The sequence below is a fragment of the Phoenix dactylifera genome, chromosome 11 (genome assembly GCF_051530095.1).
Source record: "Phoenix dactylifera cultivar Ajwa chromosome 11, Ajwa_hap1_PhDact_Kaust_v1.1, whole genome shotgun sequence".
NCBI classification, from domain to species: Eukaryota; Viridiplantae; Streptophyta; class Magnoliopsida; order Arecales; family Arecaceae; genus Phoenix; species Phoenix dactylifera.
Window position 1 is genome coordinate 18,562,629 of NC_143200.1, and position 26,482 is coordinate 18,589,110.

General features: G+C 40.2%; 1 protein-coding gene across 2 annotated transcripts; it reads right to left on the reverse strand.

Moving 5' to 3' along the window:
* Window positions 1-14,792: 14,792 nt before the first annotated feature.
* Window positions 14,793-24,581, reverse strand: LOC103721308 (uncharacterized). 2 transcript variants are annotated; one of them, XM_039128278.2, is made up of 2 exons: window positions 22,548-24,581; window positions 14,793-15,400 (listed from the first exon to the last, which is right to left on the reverse strand). In XM_039128278.2, the coding sequence occupies exon 1, from the start codon at window positions 24,466-24,468 to the stop codon at window positions 22,711-22,713; it is 1,758 nt and encodes a 585-aa protein (XP_038984206.2). In that variant the 5' UTR covers window positions 24,469-24,581; the 3' UTR covers window positions 14,793-15,400; window positions 22,548-22,710. The 2 variants fall into 2 exon arrangements, with proteins under 2 accessions (XP_038984206.2, XP_038984207.2); XM_039128279.2 differs by having other exon boundaries at window positions 14,985-15,400; window positions 22,656-24,581.
* Between the last annotated feature and the right edge of the window lie 1,901 nt (window positions 24,582-26,482).

Genomic DNA, 26,482 nt, shown 5'->3' on the forward strand with positions numbered 1-26,482 from the left:
ATGAGCATTATTATCAGAGTCAATAAACAAAATACTCCACAGATATGGAGGAATGGAAACAAAACAGATTTAAGAGAACTTCTTCAGAATGGTGAGCAGCAAAGAAAGTGATCTAGTTAGCAGCTATGTTGCCTTTCGGAACACATGCACAACCTGAAAGGTATCACACACCCTCAACAGCCTCCGGACGTCATCTAAAAGCGGGTGGTCAAACACTCCCGACCCCTCCTGTAGAATCCGCTCAATCACCTCCTCTGAGTCCCCCTCCATGATGATGCTCCTAGTCTCCAGTACTCACCTCGCATAGGAGACTTCCTCTCAGACGGCCCGAAGTTCCGCCTCCGAAATTGAGTCTTGAAAGTACGCCGCCCTCCCACCACAATCAGCTTGGACTCATGGTCCCTAATCACAAAAGAAACACCATAACAGTCTTCGCCAACTGGCAGACTACCATCAAAGTTTATTTTTAGGTGGCCAAGGGGTAGGGGCTCCCAGGATTGAGGACATATCTAGGTGATATACCAGCAGAGGGGGAGATCTAGATGTCTCTAGCCAACTCAGATGAAACAGTCATGGTAGCTTCATGACTTCGGCGGCCTAATGGATAGCTTTATCCACCAAAACCCTCAAGGGGACTCTCTTGTCCTCGAAGACTCTATCGTTTCTATCCAGCCAAATATGATTAGCTAGATAAGCACCAGCAACACCCCAGCCAGTAGAACTCGGAGCCCACATGGCGGTCCTTATGTGCCGAAGTAAATCCTCTGCAGACTCAGTGAGCCTCGGCAGGAGAAAGGATGCACGCCTCTAGATCTGAATGGCTCGGGAGCACTATAGTAGGACGTGGCTGACCGTCTCCTTCCTCTCCAGGCAATCCATGCAAGACAGAGAGATTCCAACCCCCCCTGCCAACATGCTCCTAGTCGGTAGGCATCCCTAGGCTACCTTTCAAATGAACAGAGCAACTCGAGGGTGGACCTGCAACTTCCAAATCCAGCCATCGTCTAGTCGCCTCGAGCTCTTCCCACCCATCACCACTTGCACATTAGCTGATCGAATTCTGGCCCTTCTAGTGGTCGTCCAAACCAATCTATCCGCCATGACCTCATGAGGTATAGGATAGCAAGGATCCTCTTAGCCAGTTGGGGCCCGAAGACCCCTCTAATCAGCCCCTCGTCCCGAAGACATCTCTCTCTATATATATAGATATGTATGTATGTATGAAATATGTATATATGTACATATGTATATATATATATATATATATATATATATATATATTCTAACTCAATCAAAAATATTGATATATCCAAACCTTATTGTATCCTACTTTTTATTATTTACTGTATGAATATGTCTGCATCATGTTATGTGTTCATATGTTGTATCCATATTCAGGCTTTGTAATTATAGGTGAGAAGACATGGCACCAATTTGTTACAAGAGGGATTGTATATTTATTTTCAAATGCGAGTCTCTAGTATTATATTGGAGACTTCTAAGGGCAAAATTTTGTATCCTCTTATTTCTGCTTTCTAATTAAAATTGCCATGTTACGATTTGAAAAGTCTTTACAAGTATTATAGTTTTCGTTTCTTTTAAGGGTCTGTTCAGCTATTCCTATAAAATTTTGCTGAAATTCTTATAGGATTCATAGATTTGGCCATCCATTTAAGCATGACCCTATATCAATTAAACTTCATCCAAACCAAATCCTATAAGAAGGAAAAAAAAGTCCACCATAGGTCTTTTTTTCTTGCTACAGCTCAAAAGCTAGGATCGGAGCTGAATTTATAGAGAAATATAATAAATATTGTAACTTCTTATCTCATTTCTTCTCGCATAGGATTGTATCGAGGCTGCCTTTGGCGGGCTCATCGCTACTTTGATGGTTGTTGCTACTTTCTAAAATAACACGGGGAACATATGATTACTTATTAAAACAAGATTTAATTTTTAGATTCTTTTGAACTGAATTGGTAGGTTTGCATAGTGTATTCCTTTTTCTCGATATATTAGTTTTGATTTATAATTCTCAGGGCTATAGTAATTTATTCAAAGGATCATTAGACTCAATGTGGACTGCTTTGGCTACTACAGATAGGGCTGAATAAGATTTAGGAGTGAGATCTGCCACATCAAAAAACTGAATCACGAACAAAACTTTCGGAGTCTATAACTTAGTCATATCATGTCTGATTGAGATGATCTATTTTTTGAAATCGAGTAACTTTCGAGATCTACGATGTGATACTCCTCCTAAAGGGGGTCACACCTCTAGTGATCATGCCCAAATTCAATCGTTTGGGCCTTTGAAATAGGCTGGTCAAATTGAAAGTTTGTTTTTTCAAAAAGAAATTTGATCAAATGTATCTCCCAATCCAAAACGAACAGATAGAGCAACAAAAAACAAATTTTATGTAGGAGTCAAGATCTACCTCCTGTAGAATTTTAGTTTTTCAAGTTTATTTTTACTAGTAATGTCAATTTTAAAAAAGTGATCTCTATTAGAACTAGAAGAGAAATCCGATCCGAATTATGCAAGAGCGAACCTCGCCCTTAAAAATAGAGGCTATATACCTTGAATTTATCATCAATAAAAGAAAATAGGATGTAAACCCTACCTCGCCAATTTTTCAACTTTTTTTTTTATTTTTTTTAAGAAATTCGAGTTGAGCGGGATGAGAAAAACTTTCCTTCTCCCGGATCGGATCAGTAATATGAAAGATTCTTTGCCTCCATATGGAAAAAGGTGTGATCAATTGTGCTCCCACTAAGTCGCCTATACAAAGCCTAGGTATGGTTAGCCATTCATGGCTATCAGCATGTTGTATAATGATCCAACCACGAAGAAGGCTCGCTCAATAACCACATTGTCGATGTCTATAATTTTAATAGTTTGTAGTCACTCTCTCTTTACCCATCTTAAATTATTTATTTTTTTTGAAATGCTACTATATGCTCATCTCTAATTTCTCTACCTTTGTAAAATAGTTGCTATTATAATAATGCTAGAAATTTTGTGAATATTCAAGGTTTAATTTGACATATACATCTCCATGTACAGTGTCATTATTTCTTTCAGCAACCTCTTGGTAGGTCACACACTAATATATCTTGGACTTCCCAACTAATAAAGCTTATGGTCGCGAAGGCCATGAAGCTTATAAAAATGATCAATAACCCACGCCAATATCAAGCTAAAGTAGAGTTAGAGATACATTTTGGAGGGCATTGTGCTTCATGCCACTCGACCAAAAACCCTCTCTTAGATCCTGATATATTTTGGTGCCTCCAGAATGCATGGTGTAGGCGGAACTATGGGCCTCTTCCAAAATCTTTTTCTTCAATTATGAATTCTTAGGGACACAGTGGCTATTACCAAATCTTAAAGACCGATACTCATGAATTCGAAACTCTGTTTAGGCTCTAGATTCTACTGCCATCCTGATCTTCTGGAGCTATGAATCTTCTTCCTAAGATGCCTTGATCCTTTCAATTAGGGTATGTTGCACTATGAGATGGGTGTTGGCATTATGTAGACTCACTTCAACCTCTCCAAATCTGCCAAGATAGTCTTTTGTGAAGTAATTAAAGCTGCTAACTTACCCGAGGACTTCTTGCTCAAACTATCTACCACCACATTCATTTTTCCTGGATGATAATTGATAGTGAGGTCATAATCTTTTAGCAGCTCCAATCATCTTACCTGCCTCACTTTCAATTCTTTTGGGGTGACAATATACTTCAAACTCTTATGATCAGTGTAGACTTCACAAAACTCTGCATACAAATAATGTCTCCATATTTTTAGGACAAAAACTATAGCTGCTAGCTGCAAATCATGGGCAAGATAATTCTATTCATAAGGCTTTAGTTGTATGAAGTCATAAGATATTGCCTTTCTATTCTACATCAAAATAGAGCCTAGGCCTTTCTAGGAGGCATCACTACAAATGGTAAAACCTCTTATCCCAAATGGAATGGTCAACATTGGAGTTATCACCAATTGCTTTTTTAATTCTTGGAAACTCTGCTCGCACTCCTCTATCCATTCAAATTTCATCCATGTTTGAGTCAGGCAGGATAGAGATACAATGATGCAAGAGAATTCTTCAACAAATCTTTGGTAATAGCCAGCTAGTCCAAGGAAGCCGTGTATTTTGGATATATTAGTAGGCTGACTCCACTTGACCACCACTTCTATTATCTCTGGGTAAACAGAAATGTCATCTTTGGAAATTGCATGCCCAAAAAGGCGACACTATCGAGCCAAAATTTGTACTTTAACAATTTTACTTAGAACTTCTTTTCTCTAAAGGTTTACAACACTATTCTTAGATGTTTCTCATGCCCTTGTTGACTCTTGGAATAGATCAAACTATCATCAATGAATACCATCACAAATTGCTCCAAATAGGATTTGAACACCCTATTCATGAGGTCCATGAAGGCTGTAGGTGCATCAGTCAACCTGAAGGGCATGACCAAGAATTCATAATGTCCATATCTTGTTTTGACGGCTATCTTGGGCACATCATCCGTCTTAATATTTAGTTGGTGATAGCAAGAGCGAAGGTCGTTTTTTGAGAAGACTTGTGCTTCCTGTAGCTAATCGAATAGATCATCAATTCTTGGCAAGGGTATGTATTCTGTGCTGTTACTTTCTTCAGCTCTTAATAATCAATGTAGAGCCAGAAGCTTCCATCTTTCTTCTTTGCAAATAGCACAAAAGCACCCCAAGGAAATACACCAGGCTGAATAAAACCCTTATTCAGTAACTCTTGCAATTATTCCTTCATCTCTTTCAGTTCAGCGGGAGCCATTCTGTATGAAGTCTTAGAGGTGGGACTAGTTCCTGGAACCAAATTAATAGAGAACTCGATCTTCCACTTTCAGGGTAGCCCTGCAAGCTCCTCAATAAAGATGTCAAGGAATTCCCTCACAACTGGGATATCCTCCAACTTCTATTCCTTTTGCTGAATATCCCTTACAACAACTAAGAATCCTTCACATCCCTTAGAAGCTTTTCGGCTGTAGAGTCGGGATTAACTTTAATGGAGGATATGACCAACTGCCTGAGAAGCTAAATTTTAGCTAATCTGGAATATGAAAGTTTACTGTTTTCTTAAAGCAAACCATAGTGGCTTGATATGCTATTAGCCAATCCATGCTGAGGATCATATCAAAATCCTTCATCTCCAGCACTAACAGCTCTACCACCATTTCTCTGTTCGTTGATGCTAAGGGTGCAAGATTTACAGATATAATCCACAAAAATAAGGTCACTGCTCGGAGTGGAGACTCCTAGATCAAACTCAAAGTGGCACAGGTAGAATTTATTATTTCTCCTAATGAAATGGACAAATATAAAAGAATGTATAACACCAGGGTCAAACAGAACATGGACGTAATTAGATGATACCTTGATCATACCCATTACACATTCTCATTTTGAGTTAATCCCAACACAAGTTTTATATGAGATTTACTTATCAAATATGGTAAAAGAGAAGGTAACATTAGTAAATAGATCACTGTGGAATTGGAGGCATTAGCATCCTACTAAGTGAGTGCATAAACTCTTCCTTGGGCCCTAGGCCTCTGCTGTCGTCCTCCTAGCTATGGTCCTCTTTTCAGCATCCTATCTCTTTTTTTGCCTGGGTATTTCATTAAAGCCCTTCTCAACTACTAATGCTTTGTTGACCACCACTTTGTACGTAGAGAGCTCAAAAGTGGATACATGTTGTCTGGTTTGGGCTCTGAGTCCAATCTCAAATTTCAAGCCCGATCATTCTTCTTTTCCACTAATCCTAAACCATAGCCGGCTAGCTCTTCAAATTTGGCCACATATTGAGCGACCATCATATTGACCTACTTTAGGTGGCCAAAGTCCTCATACTTCTAGTACCGGATGTTGAAGGGAAGGTACTTTTTGCAAAAGGCCACTCCAAAGGCTTCCTTGTAACAGGTGCAGCAGCTACGCCCGACCTTTCCTCTTCTATTTTCCACCAACTACGGGCTTCTCCTTGCAACATGAAGGAATACATAGATTTTTGACGACGACAGCCCCCACCCGAGGGTGGTGACGGACCGAGCTCTACGGCATGCGGCAGAGATCACCGACACCATTGAGGCTTCACCTACTAAGTTGGTCAGGAACATCTGGGGCCCCTATTCTGCTCTTGCAGCGTCCAAGACGATATTGGTATCCTGGGTGCCCCCACCTCTGACTTTCTCAAGGTGAACTTCAATGGCAGCGTAGCAGAGGATGGGAGCTACGGAGGTGTGAGATTTGTTATCAGGGATCACGACGCCAGACTTGTAGCGGTAAGTGGGCGGAGAATTTTTGACTCGTCAGTAGTGACCGCTGAGCTTCGGACAGCCTGTAAGGATGTCTCATGTTGTGGTTCAAATTTGGCCCCAGGGTGACCATGCTGGTGGAGTCGAGGGAGCCACCGGTAGTTGGAAGGAGAAGACGGGAGCCACCTCCTATGCGATGGCCGTGGACCTGCATAAAGCCTCACCGGTGTTTCCGATGAGGACCTTCCGACGATCAAGTTAGAGTGGGGTAAATTTGGTCCAGCCAAAAGTCCATTAGAAGTTACCTGAGCGAGCTATTTATAGTCCTGGTGGAGAGGCACTATCGGCCCTCATCATGAGGGGGCGTGGCTCTGAGCTGGATGGCGCGCAGCTTAGATTGGTTGGTGGCATATAGTACTGCCCGTTTTTGAGAATGGTAGGGTGTTGACAGTCACAGCAAGATATGGCCGGAGTAGTCAAGGTACCGTCTGACTGTTGAAGGCCGGCTATGAAGACGTGGCATGGTAGTGTGGTAATGTACGGCCATGTAAGTGGGCGTAGGCGCACACATGGGTACGGTCGTTGGCGAGGCCGAGCTCGTTGAAAGGTCGCATCATGCGTTTGACGAGGTCGGCTTGACGGGTACTGAGAGTGGCTCGGCTTTCCGGGTTTCGAGGTGTGCTCGGTGGAGTGCCCCGAGCTCGAAGGTCGGGTGGTACTACTGAGATAGATGCCCTAAGTTTGGTCGAGGTGGGTCGGCGAATACCGGAGGCACTCCGAACTTGGTCGGAGAAGTTGGCAAATATCTGAAGCTGGTGGATCTTTTAGCGGAGTTCGAAGTCGAACTAACTCTGGGTCGAAGTGAGGATTCAGCTGATTAGCGTTGATGTTTATTGGACCGAAACTGGGCGGCCTTTTAGTTGTGGGCTGAACGATCCATTTTGCCCCCCATCATCTCCTATGCGAGGCGGGTACTAGATGTGGGTCGCATACTCCTTGAGAGGGATTCGACCACAATGATCGAGTGGATCCGGAGACGGGGGTGCTCAGCTGGAGACCGGCCGCTGCTCCATGATATTCGCAGAGCATTGGAGGAGGTTGATTTCTACCAAGCCACGCACGTATATCGGGAGGCGAACGATGCTGCAGACTGGGTTGCTTCCTTCGTGGCTCATCACTCGGAAGGTTTTTTCTGGCTAGACCACGGGACTGTGCCTATGCCTTTGCGCAGCATTTTGTTTTCTGATTTTGTTGGCTGTTTTCACTCTCCTCAGATATGAGCTGCCGATGTACCAAAAATAAATAAATAAATAAATAAATAAATAAAATAAAAAAAGGAGAAGTAAGAAACCTTCTCCTCGTGAAAGCATTTCAACACCTCAGAGACTTGTTCTATCTCACCCAGCCAGTTTTTGGCCCCATAAGGATTATTAGAGGCACCCTAGAAGGCCGGCAGGACAAGTTTCTTAAATTCCTCCAAGCTAGCACGATGCTCTTGCTAGACCCCGATACTTCTTTGCTTTTGGGGAGGAGACTGTTGATGATACTGTTACTGTTACCAGTGCAGTTATTGTTGCATAAACTGTTGCATCAGCTGCTTCTGCTGTTCCATCGTCCTCCTCATATTAGCCCATGCAGCAGTTTGCTCTTGCACCATTCCCATGAGTGTTTGAATTAACTGGAAGGAGCAGACTTGCTCTCCAAGGGCAATCCTGGGTCCATACAACCTCGCCCCTTAAGAGCTACCCCAGTGGGGTTGTTGAGATCCCCATACTGGTTAGTGCCGCTTGCTAGTGCGAAGGGAGCACTAGTTTGCTGTTCAAGAGACTCCCAAGTAGTAGAGCCACCAGCAAACTGAGTCAGCCTCCGAACATGTCCTCGTCCACTTCCACAAGCCATCTTAGCCTACACTTATGAATATTTACATTCACAGTCACACCCCAACCATGCACTCCAAGCATCCTCTCATAGACCTGGGCCTTGTCCAAGGGTCCTCAAAATCCACCACTATCAAAAATATTGCAAAGGCTTGCGAGGATTATGGCTTCTTTCATATTAGGATACCTGAAGTTTTGCTAACGAGCAACACTAGCTAGTATTCATGATTAGCATTCATTCAATTTTATTTTCTGAAATTAAAATCTATTTTCCAAAGATCTATAGCTAATTTGTAACTAGCAAATATAGGTTGATCAGTACTATAGAATATCATAAAGAGTCAGTTTTAAGTTTAAAAGATGAACTATTTTTGCAGTATAATATAATTTTCTAGGCCATGATCTCAGCATGATTGCTAAAGCATGGACCGTTGGCTAATGGACTATATAATTGATTTCTTTCCTTACTCTCAGATATAAGCATTTAACCTTATGGAATGAGCAAGCGTTTCTAAAACATCCATTATAAATTGCTTTTCTTTATCCCCTCTCTATTTCCATTTAGTTTATACCATTATGTTTTGCTCTAAAAATTCCTAGATCGCAAACCATGGAGTTCCCAAAGATATCATGGAAGGATGCATGACAAGGGGAAGGAATTCTTCGAGATGTCAGTTGGATACAGATCCAGCCTCTACTCTGACTCATTTGAGATGGTTAGAATAGCCACCAGTACAGCATGCACAAAGAGAAAGTAAGGTCCTGGAGGAACTCCCTCAGATACCCATGCAATCCTCTGTATGTGCTGTGGAATAAAAGGCCTAAGAAATCGCTTGTTTGCAAGTAGTCATTCATGCATCAATCTTTAACTTACTAAAATGTATTTGATTTCTATTTTTCTTATATATTGTTGTTGATGTTTATAGAGAGATTGCAGTGGCATACTCAGAAGAGATCAGGGAAATGGAAGCAAAGTTTTACTACAAAAAAAATAAAAAATTCCGACTGTAATGATCTGCCAATGCTAAAAAGAAGCGTCGGATATGGTTACTGCATTAAAATTTGTCGATACTTTTTAGTAGCATCAGTATATTACGACGCTTAAAAGTATCGAAAATAGATTACAGGATTTTACCGATGCTTTTTGGCAAATGTTGTTGAAAGCCAAAAATTAGCCGACGCATATAGTCATCGGAGATACTTTATTGATGTTCGTGGTGGATTGGAGAGATAAGATGATGCAAATAAGCGTCGTTGGAAGCTAATAAAAAAATAACACTTATAAGCGTCATTGGAAGCCATATATCCCTCCAAATTCCTACCCAACCTGCACTATCAGTCCCTTTTGTTCCACACAACCACTGGCCAAGCTCCTCCTCTAGAGCTTGTGCCTTATAATGTTGTGCCAACTAATTAACTAAATGCTACAACAAGTTTGGTTAGGACGGATATTAAAAGAGAGAATAATAATGCTTGATTCTTAATGGTAAGAAATATTTACGATGCATACATTGTGGCGTCAAGCTTTTCTAGATGGTAAAAAAAAACTAATCACAATTATGATCTCTTGTATTGTTTCTTTTCCAGTTACATCAAAAGCTCAGAGAGTCATTTAAAGTAATCCGTCTTATTTTTATTGCTTCCATTTCTTTTCTTACTCGTTCCAGAGGGATCAGTTGAACGTCTATAGATCGTGATTTGAATATAAAGTGGATTCCAGGGACAGCTGCTTCTATAAACACAAGAAACGATCTTGTGAATTATCAATTTATTCAGTATTGATTTTTATTTAACTGATATTAATTTTTATTTATGCATACTAGATAACATCATGTGCCGAAGAAAATAATTCAGAGATATGGAGTTTTAGCATTCTCAAGCTGAATCACCTTCTAATCAATTCTTGCAGTCCCAGCAGCCCCAGGATACCCAGCATCACGAGCTACAGTCCCAGCACGAGCCTCCTACTAATTACCGCAGAGAGGAGATCATTATGGATGACTTGCAAATCCAGAATAATTGAATTAAAATATTATATTTCTATTATAATCTAAATATTTTACTACATTTGACTTCAATTTATTTAATGCATATTCAATAGTTTTGGACATAGCTTTTTTTATGTGTTTTTCATAGATGGACAAGAGAGAGTGAGGACGAGATGGAAGCCACTCAAGTAAGGAATGTGTGGCAGCTTCGTAAGGGTGAAAAGATTGTCATCTAATGCAACAAACTGAGGCAACCCATTAAGAGGGTTGGAAGCATATTAGCAAGTTTTCTAGGATCGGTTGTGCGAAAAGGTCAGTTGTATCCGCTCAACTATCCTAAGTTGAATCATATGCTTCCCACATATAAGGTTGAGCTTCTACGAGTTGTATAGGTAAAAAATTAAATTTGATATTGTATGTTAATATGCTAACTATCATAATTATAATTTTTGATGTAATATTGTTATAACATTCTTTACTTTGGTATAGAGTAAGTTTGTGCCTCTTTTAGAGAGCCATGATTGAGAGCTAAAGTGCCTCAACTGCAAATGGAAAGAATATAAGGAGAAGTTGAACAGGGACTACAAGGGTGAGGGTATGATAGAGGAGGGGGTTGCTCATAAGTGTTCTCCTGATATATATCCTCATCAGTGGAGGAAGCTTTGTTTACTACTAGTTTTTCGAGAGAGAACTTATTGTGTATACTCTCTCAATACCTTATATTATATTTATTATTAATATAGATTGCAAATATATATATCGAATATATTATATTGTTTACTTTTTTGCTAGACATATTTCGATATTGCTAAAGCTGCACGAACATCTCAAGCGGTTCTTCACCCATCATGCTCCAAGAGTTATGCGAGGCGTAGAGATAAATTTGTATATTTCTTTGAAACTCTCTGTCATTTTTCAAACTACTCAATGAAACACTTATATTGGAACTCTTCTCAAGCGGTTACTTTTTGTTTTATATTGAAACACTTATGTTTTTTATTGAAACTATGTATCATACATTGTGCACTATTTATCGTGATGCTTATGATTTTTATTAAAACTCTTTGACTTCTTAAATTCAAATTGAAACTTTAATTTTCATATTGAAATATGTATCATATATCATGTATCATATAATGCGTATCATGAATTATATAATGTGCATCATGAACCATGTATCTTCTATCATATATCACGTATTATGGATGATGTATCATATAACACATATTTTTTATTATAGATGGAAGAGCATGATAGAGAGCCTGGTGAGGTGGAGTTCTACAAGATGACTCATACCCATCGAGATGGCAGCTTTGTGCGGAAGGAGTCAAGAGAGATAGTTGTATGTATTGATAATCGATTTGGCCAACAATTTGTGGTTTTATTTTTTTCAAACATTAATATGTGACTTTTTTTCTTAAATATAGAATATGGCTATATCCCTTATTGTGGAGCGTGTCGGAAAGTCATCATCATATGGTAAGATCGGTCGCATCAAAGCTCAGGTGTTCTCTAAATTGATGGGACCAGAGCGTTATGGTCAAGTGAGGGGTTATGGTATTGGAGTTACTCCTACTCAGTTGTCTGCAGGGAGCAGATATATCCAAGATGTTAGACATTATAGTAGCACTATAAAGGTTCGTAATCTAAAGGCAAAGATAGAGAAGATGAGGCAGAGCCTCAGATAAAGATACAATCTTTGATGACTTAGCTTGACCAGATTGCATCCTTATTGCATAGGTTTGTCCCTCGTGAGGTAAATAACTCCGTTTATTTGAATATTTTACATAATTATTATGTATATTTTTATATGAGCTTAATGATTTATAATACTTTATGATTTTTGTATTCTCAACTTCTAAAATTTTTATCTTTTTTTTGCAAGTTCCTGATACTTTCAGTGGTTATAGAGAAGATGATGATGATGCCATGGATTCCTGATAGCTCTTAAACTATTTTTTTAGGAGTTTTATGTGTATATTTTTATATTTTTCAAAGCACATTGAGTTGTAAATTGACTTTCAATAATGTTCGACAATGTAAATGTAATCATATAAATTTTGCTTATATATATATTACATATGTTATTATATAATTTCTATTATATGTATTTGGTGTATATATTTGTATACAGAGTTTTAATTTTTTTAAATAATTTTTTAAAAAAATAATTTATGCTTCCAGTATTAAAAAACGTTGGCAAATTTTTATACCAACGATGCTTTAAAGCGTCATTAAAATATACATTAGCAACGCTAATTTGCGTCATTAATTAGCAATGCAAATAAGCATTGCTAATATAAGATGCTTTAGCGCCGATGTTTTTAAAAAGCGTTGGCAATTAGCAATGCATATAAGTGTCATTTGTTATAACTCGATGCAAACCAAAAGCATCATAAAATTATTTTTCCACAGTAGCATTGCCGACGCTTTTGTGACGCTTTAGAAAGCCTCGAAAATCTGACTTGCGACACTTTTTCGCATTGACAAATGCATTAAAAAGCATCAGCAATACCAGATGTTCTTGTAGTACTTCTTGCCTTGCTGTCTCTAGCCTTAATCCTTGAAGAGGAGCATTTTTCCATTAAATTTGGTGTAGATCATCCCCAAGTGATGAGCTTGAACTACTATCCTTTATTCCCAACTGCTCCGAGATGGGGAGTGGCTGAATGTGGCTCTCATCCCTAATGTCTTTATAGTTGATGAGGATGACATATTGGAGTTAACGCTTACCCCCAAAATTGCTTCAAATAATGATTAAAATTTACCATAGAAGGATTGCTTATAGAAACATATAAATCAAAAAGTTCTTTGAGCTAAAACATAGAAAAAGAAGATTAGGAATGTCATTTCCCTCCTAGATAAATGCTCAGGTGAATGGTAAACTTATTATTCTTTGGTGCTTTGTCGGTCTCGAGCCATGGGAAGTTCAAGAGGAATGAACATCCGAGTACTAACAAACTCATTCACAACTTGATCAACAATTTTGTCCTTCAATCACCTATATAAGGGTGATGTCATCACCCCTCTAAATGCATTGGTTGATAAGAAACATCCACCTCTCATGATCTATCTCATCGATCTATTTCTGTGTTTGAAGGCATGTAATATTTTATAAAAAAATAGAGTCTATTTAGATATTCCTATAGGACTCATCTGAAAATTTTGGAAGAATTGAGTCTATTGGTCTGTCCAACTCACATCTTTTAAGCGTTGGTTCAAATCCCAGCCTAAATCCTTAGTCTATAGACCTCTTAGGCTCCAGAAAGAGGAAAAGACCCATAAATGTTTTTTTTCCTTCCCATGGGATTTAGGCCAGAAGATGTTTGGTTGATAGAGCCATGCTAAAATGGGCCATCTGATTTATTAATCTAGCCGAAAATTTGGCTCAATCCTGTTGAATTACCCAAACAAGCTTTTAAATTAAGTTTTTAAAAGTATGATGCTACCCCAGTCTTTGAGGAAGCAAAGAAATTTTAGTAAGACTGACGTGATAACAACTGCTCCACAGCGTCTTTTGCTACATGTACTTTAGACGAAAATAAACTATTAAACTCTTATATAATAGGAGATTGGCTAACTGCTTACTTATTTTGCCGCCTCTACCTCAAGCTTGCAAATTAAACTACCAAATATGCTTGGAGAAAATGTTCCTCAAATTGTTGGGACACTGCATGTAGACTGTAGTCACAGTTACAGTTCAGGCAAATTTTCCATCCTATCTATATGCAATTTTGCGAATAATATAATGAAAATGCCTAATTTTTTGAAATATGCATATTGTGGAGCCTTGAAGCCTCAATTCTTTCACACAAAACTTCCTTCTTGAAAAAAGAAAAAAAAAAGGTAAGTCCCAATCCCAAGGTTGACCTGAGACATGGACTTTCCCCGGGGAAAAATCTCTGGATACCTGTAAAAGGCCTCAGAATATGTTAAACTTGCATTTTTTTTGGAGAAATTTAGGGTTTGGTGACCATTAAGCTAATATCATGATTCTCCGTATCATCTCGCATATCATACCATATCAGTAACAAACCAATATTTAACACAAGAAGCGACCAAAATATTGATGTCATGAATTAACTGTACTGAAACCTGTAGCAGTATGGCAATGGTATGGATACCCAAATCTTTATTTTGAACCATGACTAACACCGGGATCCAAGAGGCAGTGATTACATTAGCAGCTGGTCCCAAGGAATTTTTCAAGTCATGGTTTATCTGAGGATTAAAAGCTGACTGACTTCTTAAAAGCAAACATATCCTGATGTCTTCCCAGAGACTAAGATGGTGGAGATCCAAATTTCTACCAACATAGCATATGGAGATCACATATTTTTTTAGAAAAAATTACAAGACTCCGATGTCAAATGTGACAGCAGACTTCTAAGAAAAAGAAATCGCACAATATATAGCTGAATTGGATTGAGCAATGCTATGTCAACTGGGAAAAGTCGCTCAAAAAAGTCACTCAACTTCTTGCACCATTCATGTTGCTTCATTATGTGGCACCATTCACAATGCAAACTCATAAACAGCACCAAGCAGGCTCATCAAAGTTCTGCATAAAATCTCGTACAAGCTCCAAGGGGCATGATTCAACAAGAAACATAAAAGGAATATAACACAAATCATAATTGTATTCAACGATCTCAGAGTCTTCTATAAATGGTGGGAGTCTTTCTCTTCATCCATACAAGGAAAGAGGGGAGAAAATATCAGGATAGTCAAAAAAATCACCTTGTGCACTCTGCTAACTCCAAAAAGCTTGAGTCTTGCATACGTTTATCATACATCAAACAAGGAGACCTATGCATCTGTGACCATGCCTTCAGCAAATTCCTTCATCATCATCATTCATTAAAAAAGAAAAACAAACAAAGTCTGAAACCTCAAGAACAGCATCTTGCTCCACCAGCACTGACCAAAGATCTATCTCACCATCACTTTCTGAAAGTGCGTGGTCAGATATTGCACTAACAGGTGCAAATCAGCAAGACCATTTTCCTGTCATTTAACTAAAATCTTACATTACATGCAGTGAAATCTCCTACAACACTTCAATACATTCCAAAGGTTTCAAACCAAAAGGACAGTTACTAAATTGGTTTTGGAGCAGAATACATGCATCATTTCACATCACTCAGTTTGTAAGCTCGGAAGAAGACCAGCATCCATTCAATAAAGAGGGACCTGCTACTGTAGCCAAACCATTTCCAACTGCTGGCCTAGCTGCATCCATAAATTGGTGAAAGTCAATATATCAGATTTATGCATTACTAAAACATAAGGACATGCAATATGTGTAAGTTGATCAAAACCTAGAACCAGTTTTAAGGAGCCTGGGACCGATGAACTATTTCTTAATAAGGTTAATTGGGGACCAGAAATAGAATAAAGATGAACATAAGTCAGACTCGAAGAATCTAAAAGGCCATAAGGGATGATACACTCCAAATAAAAATGGACTAATATTGCATGGGTCATCCTTTCTTAATAAAGCAAAACAAGATCTGTATTGGACGCTGGAAACAGAACAAAGGTAATACAGGAACAAGTCTGATGGCGGAGGAGATTATGATGTAACAAGCAAGAATACATCAAAAATGGACATCGGATCAGTTGTAATTTCAATTTGTTGATGAAGGTGCCAACCATGTGGTAGGCATGCAGATCCTACCGCCCTACAGGCGCATGGCACAACTGTATCCCAGAACGCCAGTGCTTGCACACTATGATGCCAGGGTCTAACAAGCATCGACATGGTAAGGCATGTCACATGTTATGCCAGTGTCGAGCCAGCATACAGTACTTAAAACCTTGTCTGGGTTAACAATTGAAAAGTGAAAACCCCATTTCATATCAACTATACGGAGTGGTACAATAATCATGATAAACCAGCATTAGTTTTAAAGTTAGGAGAACCTAGCAATGATATGTGAGAGGGGTTTTCATATCAACTCCTAAACAGAGTGGTACAATAATCATGAGAAACTAGCATCAGTTTTAAAGTTAGGAGAATCTAGCAATGATATGACGACTCCTTGAAACTAATAGAGAGGAAGAATTTATTATATAAATGGGGCTTGGCTTGTTCATACAGTACTTCATAATGGTTAGGGACAGCAGATTTCTGTGAAGAAATTATGTGATAATCATGATACTCACTTGCAGTAATTTTAAAGTTCATCATCATCATCATCATACGGTCCCAAACAAAATCATCTACCTTCAAGCTATCTACCTTTCATAGCTTGAGAGACAACACAATTTTTCTCATCTAGAAATGACATATGAAACACCTTGTCCAAAAATGATAGGGAATTCATAAAGCTAATTCTACACAAACGGGATCTGGCTTTCTGGTTATGTTACTTCATATGATGGGTATAACTTAAAGGTACAACTAACCAAAGATCAAGACTAATTATAGATACTTCGTACCCAATTCCACCTATGCAATAGTTGCTTCCAAATCCCCCAAGTACCATGCTCATGACTAAGTGACTTATTACATTGAAATCGAGAGAATATATATATATATATATATATATATATATATATATATATATATATATATATATATATTTATTCTTTAAGAAATCCATAACTGGAAAAATAAGTTCATTGTCCTATACACAAATGAGCAGTTGTCAGTGGAACCAAGAGTATCCAAAACTTCAGACATTCCTCACAAATAATTTATCCAGCAAAGTACATCCAAACAAGCTGGCTTACATAATATTTGTTGTCAAATCACCCAAACAATAATATTATTATTACCCCATGGCATAGTTATATCTCCACCGAGAAACACAGGATAAAATGAAAAGAAAATCATATCCCTTGGGTTTGCAGCCGGATTTCATTCAGCCAACTAAGGCATATGTGGAGACTTACTCTCTGGCCTACTTTTGTCGGAGGACCCAGATAAGGTCAAAAGGAGAATAGCTGTCACAGCAATCACAATCTCAGAACAAAAATGACCTTTTTGTTTTTAGTTTCAAAAGTTTCCATAGAAAAAGATGACATTTCTTAAAACTGAGATTAACAGCACTAAGAACTTTGGAATTAAAGGCACTATGGTGTCTACCAGCCAGCCAATAATGTCAGCCTAACTTTCTTACTGTTGTGGTCCCTAAAGTGCTGCCTCATAATATAGTTTATCTACCGCACTTTTCCGTTTATTGTTATTCCATAAAATCCTAAAAAGATTCCTAACCAGCGAGACGGATGGACTGACACTTTGTTTGCTAAAGGGCTCGGCTGCAACTGAGACAGGGATTTTGTTATTTGCAGATGTTTGACTTCCTTCTCCCACATCTCCTTCTACTTTATTTTCTTTTTTTCCCCTATTTTCATTTTTGTCTACATTCCCCCTGCCATTCTTCAACTCTCTTCCCTCACCTTTTATTTGCTCAAAGTATTCTAGAGTTTTCAGAACAACCTGGAATCAGATTTCTATTAGCATTCTGGGTCTTAAAACTCTTTTGAAAAAAAACAAGCTTCCTTTCCTTCCTATGGTTCAAAATCCCCTCTTTCCACTTCTAAATATTAGAACATGCTAAACTTGTGAAATCTACAGCTTTGCAAGAAACTTGCCAGCGAACATATGCCATATTAAGAAAATAAAAGTTCTGAATTTCATAAAGATTCTCTGTTAAATTATTTCACAAATAAACAACATTTTTTCAATCTTTTGCTACAAGTATATACAAACATGAAACACCAAGTAAATATTTGGCCTCTTTGTAACTTTTCTCTCTCTTTGAGACTTCTCTTGCACACCAATGACTTTTCCTTTTTACTTCTTTCATGATTTTTAAGATGAGGCCCACCAAGGAGAGAGGATGAACAATGAGTTCCCACTCTCTTGCAAAAAATGCCCATTTATTATCCTGATGAACTGATTTCTCCATCCCTAAAATCTCTCATGCACACAGACATCGGATTCCATAACTACCAATCTCTAACTAGATGCAGGCGCCTCTCTCTCTCTCCCCCCCCTCCATATTGGCTTCCCATCTCAATTGCTCTCTCACTCTCTTAATGTCTCGATTATTGTCTCCACCTTTCTGCTCCCCTCTCTCTCTAAAAAAAAAGAGGCTTGCCACTTTATTTCCTATTGCCACCGATGATCCTAATTCTCACAGTACCACTTCCCAATTGTCCCTCTACCCCCATCCATTTCAATAGATATCTTGCCTTTTTCTCTTTATTATTCCATTCAAATCTCTTTAATAGTATCCTTATATAGTACATCAGGAAAAAAAATAAATCTTTCGTATACACTCTTTATACACACCCCCCTTGCATGTTTTCGTCTTTACCATTCAATTCTCTTTAACAGATTCCAAATTAGTACATCACCACCCCTTGAACATGGTAAAAAGTAAATATTTTGCATACACTTTTTATGCACACACACAGACACACCCATGTGCACACGCCACAAACAAACTTCCTATTGATTCACTCTCTCTCTCTCTGGGAACAAGAAATGTCAAGTCTAGGGAAAGTGAGTGCGCTTAAGAATTTACATCAACCTAATCCAGATATATCAAGTGCCAATGAGATTACGTCTCAAAAGTTGCAACTATATACAGTTGCTATCGCTAGACTTGTTCATGGATCGGGCCATGCTCTACCTAAAGGGTAACTCAAGTTAGTTAGGCCCAGGCCCAGCTAGCCACTGCCCTCGACCATGTTTTGCAGGCCCAAGCCGCACGCTTACTCAGGCTTCGAGCAAGGCCTTGGGCATACCCCTTTTCCCAATTTTTAAAAAATACAAAAAAATAATTAAAAATGATTTTAAAAATGCTAAAAGTGCTTCAAAAATACTTATAAAGTCGGGTTTAGAATTCCAAATTTCTAGATTCAATCCATCATGTTTGGATAACTTCAATATAATAGAGATAGAGCGGGGGAGAAATCCAAAAAATATAAAATAGCTAAAAGTAGTTGTAAGCTCACACTAATGAAAGACGGATGCACACCAAGAACCACCATGAGAAAGGCTCCTATAAACTTAAAAATAGATTAAAAGAGAGCAAGATGATAAAAGAAGTCCTGAGGACCAAAATCTATAGAAATCAACAAAAAAGATGCCAAGAGCCCCACGAGCCAAACAATTGGACCAGGACTCAATACTCAATATACGACAATAGGCTCTCAAACCTAAGATTGGGATGATGTCAACGTGAGAAAACATATCAATTATGACAAATACAAAGCCACACTTCAAGAAAAGCTCCAGAAGTGAATTCAAAGCTTGATGACCGAACTTGGTAAAAAAAAGAAAGGTACCAACTTAGAAGTAAAAAGGCTAAAAGACAACTAACAAAAGCAGGCCAGGACCAAATAACAAAAAGTTGGCATTCCAATAACAACACAAGGACCAAAACTAGTAGAAAGCATTAGGAGACTTGAGACTAATAGGAATACTAGGTGTGGGAAAACTAGGTGCACCATGAGGAGTTATCCTAGAGGGTAGCTCGAAGAGAGAGAGCGAACCATCACAGCATAGAGGTAGAAGATGCAAAAGAAAACTAAGGGCCAACTCCCCACCACCTTCACCACCTCCAAAGCCTTCATTTCAGTGGTGGTTGTTATGGTTTCCGGCAGCAATGGGACAAGACGGGAAAAGAGGAGGAGAGGAGATATGGGCAAAGATGGAAAAAAATAAGTAAGGAACCGGGAACCAAATACCCAAATGAGAGTGGCACACTAGCCCTAGGATTGAAAGACCTAGGTTAAAAAAATTCGCATCGGATTTTAATCCCAAGCTTGAGTCCAGCTCGTTTAACAGACAAGTTCATTTTCCAGGCCTAGCACAGCCCACCAAGCATAAAATCTTGGCCCATGCGTACCCAAAAGGCTTCAGGCTTGAGCGGGCCAAGTAGCACAGGTCTATTAGTCATTTAGCTGTCAACAGCAATGCTTGTGTTCAAAGATGAGATATGGGGTTGCATAGTATTAACTTACAAAAGTTCTTAACTTTGTTCTATTCATATTAAATCTCTCCAAAATGCATAGTGCATTCTCAATATGTTCTAGGTGCTTGAGTTATAAAGGAGTGTCCAGAAGGATAAAAAACAAAACAGGCTGGAATGTTGAGCCAAAGTTGTGCTCTATTAGCCTATCAGAGCATAAAGATGTTTTTAGATTACAGACACAAGCATATTTTAATAGCACGGACAAATTTTGCACACCCCACATTGCATACAAGAGCCAAGAACATCACATATAGCATCCCATATTTCATGTTTCTCAACATGTCTTGACCATGCATGTCATAGCCTCCAATCATCAGGACTACTTCCATATTTCAAAAGTGGGTTCTTATACAAATATTTTAACCTCACTTGTCACCAAGAAATTCATTCATCAACTATGCCCAAGATATAGCTGTTCTACAACTTCAGTTAATGAACTGGGATGGGTTTATTATCATAACGATCAGCCATGATAAGTGCATACAGCCTAACAAAAACTGAAAGCTTTACTATTCGATCATATCAGAATCGTTTCAAACATAAATTGAGTAGATTTCAGAAAGGGAAAGATTGACTAATCAAAAAAGCAAGTATTACTCAAAACGATACCTATTCTTTGTCTACCAAATGGCATGTAGCATGTAGAATAAGAGAGGCAGAATCAACTGAATGCACAAACACCAGATGAAGTGTTGTACACATTGGCTACCAAATAATATTTATTAAAAAATTAAAAAAGAGTATCTGACAAAATTTCAATCAAGGCATATATTTGAAGCTTCTCTTATCTTCTTCAGGTGGAGAGGACTTGAAGATGGCGGTATTCCAAAATGGTGATTCAAGACTGCATAAACTAGCAAAGTGCTAGATCTAAATTTCTGTTGCACAAAACCATTTATGGATCTAAGAAACATGCTAGCAACCTGCAGGCTGCACATTTCTTTTTTTTGTGGGATATTTTCCAAGCAGGAAAAGAACTAAAAAAATTAAAAAAAAGAGAAACAGAGAAGGGAGGGAAAAAAGGATGGAAAGAAGAAAAAGAAGAGCACGTGCCAACCATCTCATGCACAGTCTGCTGTGCCACTACCTGGCACCGTACCGGTTGCCCAGCGGTATGAGTCGATACGGGCCCAAGCCGTGCCGTGCCGAGCCTGTACCGACACAGCAGAGGAAGCGGGGAAGAGAGCAAACGGGAGAAAAGAAAGGAGAGAGAAGGAGGGAGAGAGAAGAAGGCCGGCGAAGGCCGGTGCCCGGGCAGGAGGCGGAGGCCGTGGTCGGGCCTCTATTTCTTTTGAAATAGAAGTTTGGCCGCTAAAAAATTTTATGATTTTTAAGTTAAGTTGGCAAATCATTTGCCGACTTCATTTAAATATCGTGAAATTAAAAATATATATATTAAAAAAAATAAAGTAGAATCGGCAAAGGATTTGCCAACTTCAACTTAAAATGTGCAAAAATAAAAGAGTCCCCACTCCGGGCTCCTGCTGCGAACGAAACAAGGGACCGAAGGTGGAGCCCGACCTCCGCTCTCCTCGGCCTCCGACTTCCGCCTCATCCGCGTGGAGGCTCCCCGCTGGCCGTCCTCTATTTCTTCCTCTCCCTCCCCCGCTCTCGCTCTCTTTTCCTCTTTTTCCTTCTCTTACTCCTCTGGTGACAGCGTCTCAATTTGGTTGCTGGAACCGTCCCGGTAAGCCGCCAGTACGGCTTGGGACGTCCTAAATCGTCCGACCATGGTCTCTTGTGTCCCTTTACCATGCTAAAAGGTGCAATAAGTGATGGTCAACCGACCAAAATACTATTGTACTGGCTGGTCATTACTTATAACATTACATCAATAAAGGACCAAACGGATGAGCGAAAATACAGCCCAAAGACCAAAAAAAATGCATATCCGGTCTTTTAACATCAGAAACAAAAATATGTAATGTATTCGCACATTATATGTTCAATAAAATGAAACTTTAAGAGTTAGATTGAACAATGATGAACCACTTATAAAAGTTTGTGCAATTAGCAATATCTGCTGAGACCAAAATAAAAGTTATTGGATTAGGCAATCTATAATAAAAAGGTTCTCAAACATTTTAGAAAATTAACTAACCATCCCTAGAAAGGAATTTCATATATCATTGGCATTCTGGTAAGTGGTATCATAAGTCTAGACCATTAGAAAATTGCCACTGAAGAAAGCTCAGGTTGTATGCAAAAAGAATGCACTGAGCATTGAGAATAAATTAATTTAATAAAGTACAATTACATCGTGCATAAAATTGCACGAAAAGGTTACAAGATGCACTAGTGTCATCAAGCACATCAGTCACAAAGCAAGATTACAAACAAGATAAGCATTAAAGACACAGATGTCAGCGACAGAGAAAACTTACATATCTAAAATGATAGCTACAACAGGTCCCTGCAAGCAACCTCTGCACGTGTCCTATGGGCATGAAATTACTAAAAGTCTAAAACATAAATAAGAGTGACTGACATACTTGCCCACAAATCATTGATCTCCTTCCTAGCTAAGGAATTTGCTAACACACCATTTCACTCAGATGATAAATGCCGCCTCTTTGAATGCTCCACCTCTCGTGACTTGCTTCTTTGCCTCGATGATCGTCCTCTATCCCAGTCATCATCCAGCTCCAATTCACGGTCCCTGTGCCTGTAGTGATCTCCATGACCGTCTCTGTCATCCCGATACCTATTACTTTCCCTCTCCCTCTCTCTTTCCCTCTCCATTCCCCCTTCTCTGTCCCTGTCCCTCCCCCTTTCTCTCTCCCTCTCCCTACCCATTTCTCTTCCATCATGATGTCTCCTCTCCGACCATTCCTGCCCAGGACCCATATCCTTCCCCTTGTCATGCCTTCTATCTGAAATCCCTGACCAATCCCGATCAGGACCCCGATCCTTCCCATGGCTTCCTTCTCCATACCGCTGGTCTGAAGCAGCATCATCCCCGTAACTGGACTGCTCTTCACCTCCCCATCCACCCATACTGGGATCCGGCCACATCCCAACACCACTAGCGGCCATCCCTCCTCTCCCGAAGAAGGCCGGGTTCACATGAGGAGCCACAACTGGAGGAAATGAAGGCATCAATCCCGGGAATGGAGCTGTCACTGGCCCAGCAGGAAAGCCTCCATATGCACCACCCATTCTCCCCATAGCCGCTGCTCCGTAACCAGTTGGATCAAAACCTTGACCAAGCATAGCACCAGGATGGAGCATCGGTGGAGGTGGAGCAACCATCCCGCCGTTTCCCATGATTCCTCTTCCACCCACAGGCCCCATCCTGTTCCTCATATTCCCCATTGGCCCTCGATTCCCCATGCCACCCCTCCCCCAATTACCGCCGCCGCCCCTCCCATAATTCCCACCCATCGGGGCCCCTCCCCCTCCTCTCCCCTTCTGAGGCGGTGCTGACGATTGGGATGTCATCTGCTGATTCTTGAGTTGAGCTTCTCCCATCCGACGAACAGTATGCGGCGATGCAAACGCCACGACGCAGGGCCGGCCATTGAAGACGTGCCCGTTCATTCCCTCCTTGCACGCTGCAGCGGCCACTGGATCATAGAAATCGACCTGGCAGAACCCCTTCGACTTCCCGCTCGCCTTCTCATCGAAGAACTTCACCTCCTTCAGCTGCCCGTACTTGCTGGCCTCTGCCTCGAGATCAGCGTCCGTCGTCCACCAGTGAAGCTCTCCCACGAAGAGAGTAGCCCCCCCAGCTCCTTCTCCTCCACCGTTAACGCTCCCTCCTCCCGCTGGCCCGCCTCCTCCCTGCGTCGCCTCACCTCCAAAGCCACCCCCTTGTCTTTGATAACCCTCGTTCCCATAACCAGAGTTCCTCGATTGCCCCTGGATCTCGCCGGGTCGACCAGAAGACTGCCCTAACTCAGGCCTACTTCCACCAGGCGGCGGCGCCGGGAGGCGCAACGCCACCGCCGATTGTCCACCTCCCCGGAACCTTTGCTCTTGAAAGCCACCAGATCTATCCACCAGCCTCTCGATCTTCGGGTCGCCAGCGATCCCGGGGATCTGGACCTTCTCCGGCGCATCCCCCGACGGCGGGAGCAGCGGAGGGGGCGGCGCGGGGTTGCTCCTGCTCCCGTCCTCCCTCGGATACCCCCCGGGCTCGTCACTCCAGTGGGCGGCGTGGAGGAAGCCCTCTCCGACGTTGACGTCGTTGTAGAGGTCCTCGTAGTCCTCGTCCTCCCCGTAGAGCTGCTCCTCGTCCTGGACGGCGGAGATGGCCTCGTTGCGGTGGAACCCGCCCCGTTCTCCGCCGCCACCCGGCTCCATCGCGTAAACCCTCGGCTTGGTCTAGGATTAGGGTTTCTGAAGAGGAAGGAGAAACGAACCCTAATCCCTTGGAAGGCTTCCTGAAGGCACGAAGGCGGAAGAGAGGAAGATAGTTTTTCTTTTGAATAATAATATTAGTAATAGTAATAATATTATAATTATATATATTTATGACAGTGACGTGTCACCATTTGGTCTCGAGGGTCCGGCGCCTTGCGACCAATCTGGACCGTCAGTTTGATGAACACCAATGTAAGTGTAAGAGACGTCGTTTCAGCCGAGTATTGCTGTTTTACAGTTTTAGCCCTCCAGGGGAATCTGCTGTTGGGCGGCTAACAGTAAGACCATTGCCGGGAAAGCGTTTTTGACTTTTGACGGCTCAGGACTGAGTCAGCTGGGGCCCACGAAAAGACAGGACCGTGTTAGACTTGGGTACGATTAATATCTGCGTGGTCGATCTGCACATGTAATTTTCCGGATGCTTGGCTACAAATTTTGGCGGGAAATGATCTCCCGCAACTGAATCAGACGATGGAGATCTTTCAAATTATCATATTTCAAAGATGAACGATACAATCTCTTGGATCCTTGAAACTATACAAGGCATTGAATCAAATAATCCTCTATTAGATCTTGTTATATTACAGGAAAATTTATGAAAAAAATAAAATAATGTCTTTCATGAAAAATTTTTTAGAAAAGCAGTGATGAACTTTCTAAATATAATAATTTTTTTATAAAATAAATCAATAAAACCTAGATTTTTTTTGAAACTTTTAAATAATTATCTAACCAACGCTTTCTTGAGGATCATATATGGGCCATGGAAAGGGTACAGCAAGTTCACCAATTGATGTAAATAACTTTATCGATTGTGCTTAAGTCGCCGAAGCCCTCCAAGTTTGATGAAAAGAGGGTGGTAGTGGGTTAGGAGAGGAAGAGTGAAATAAGCCAATTGGGAGGAGAAAGGCATCTATAAATTGTTATTCAATGGCGAATGCATAAAATAATTTTTATTCATGTTACGGTCATAGAAATGATGCTAATATTAAAATGTTCCATGATTACAATCTCATTCGATGGGCTATAATCGTGGTTTCCAAACCAATATCCACCAACATAGATTTCTAATTCCCTTATACTATGGGCTGTCTCCCACATTTTTATTTGATTTTTTTCTTTTCTTCTGCATGCTTTCCTAGATGACGTTGCCACTCATATGGGGAAAGAGAAGAGACGTATCCACAGTTGAATCATCCGCTGCATAGATCTCAAAGCACTCAAATTCCACCATACATCCATTTACATAGATCTTAAAGCAACTAGTAGATGATCCGATGGATTCACCTGAAGGAGGAGGAATCCTTTTTTTCGCACGAAAAAGACACACTTGACCCAAAAGAGAAATGAAAGTGTTCTCTGACCTCTTGCCCAGGCTATTTGGCAGTCGTCTATTCTAGCTTGATATAGTCATGCCGCAGGTGCTACCTCAGTTCTCTTGCCACCTGATAATGCTTCCATCAATTTCCTATATTGCATGCACGGTCCCAAGGATATTCTCGTAATGAAATGTTGTTTTAGTAGGTTATTACTTGTTGCGCTTTATGGATGGCTACTGACTTCAAAATAGCTAATGAGTATGGACGAAGGAAGGTTGATTATGTTCGGAAAGCATTGGGGTAGCCTTGGCTCGTTGTTCCTCCTATCTGCCTTACTTGTTCTTGGCTACCTCTTCCCTTTGATGTGATCAAGCTTAATTTTTTTTTTTTTGGGTACAACGACTGCTCATTCTATTCTAATGTAAGATCAGCCAACAGAACTAGAAACTAAAATCTGGCTCAAATGCGAGGGAGGGGCTCCCCGGTATGGTCAAAGCTTAATTTTTTGATGGTTCGATAGTGGAGAGCTGGGTTGGTGCCTTTCTTTTTTTGCATGATTATTATGGCAGGTAATTAGTTCATGATGGTGCTATAAACTACCCCCAAGGTTGAGCTCTGTGCAAGTTGGAAGGTGT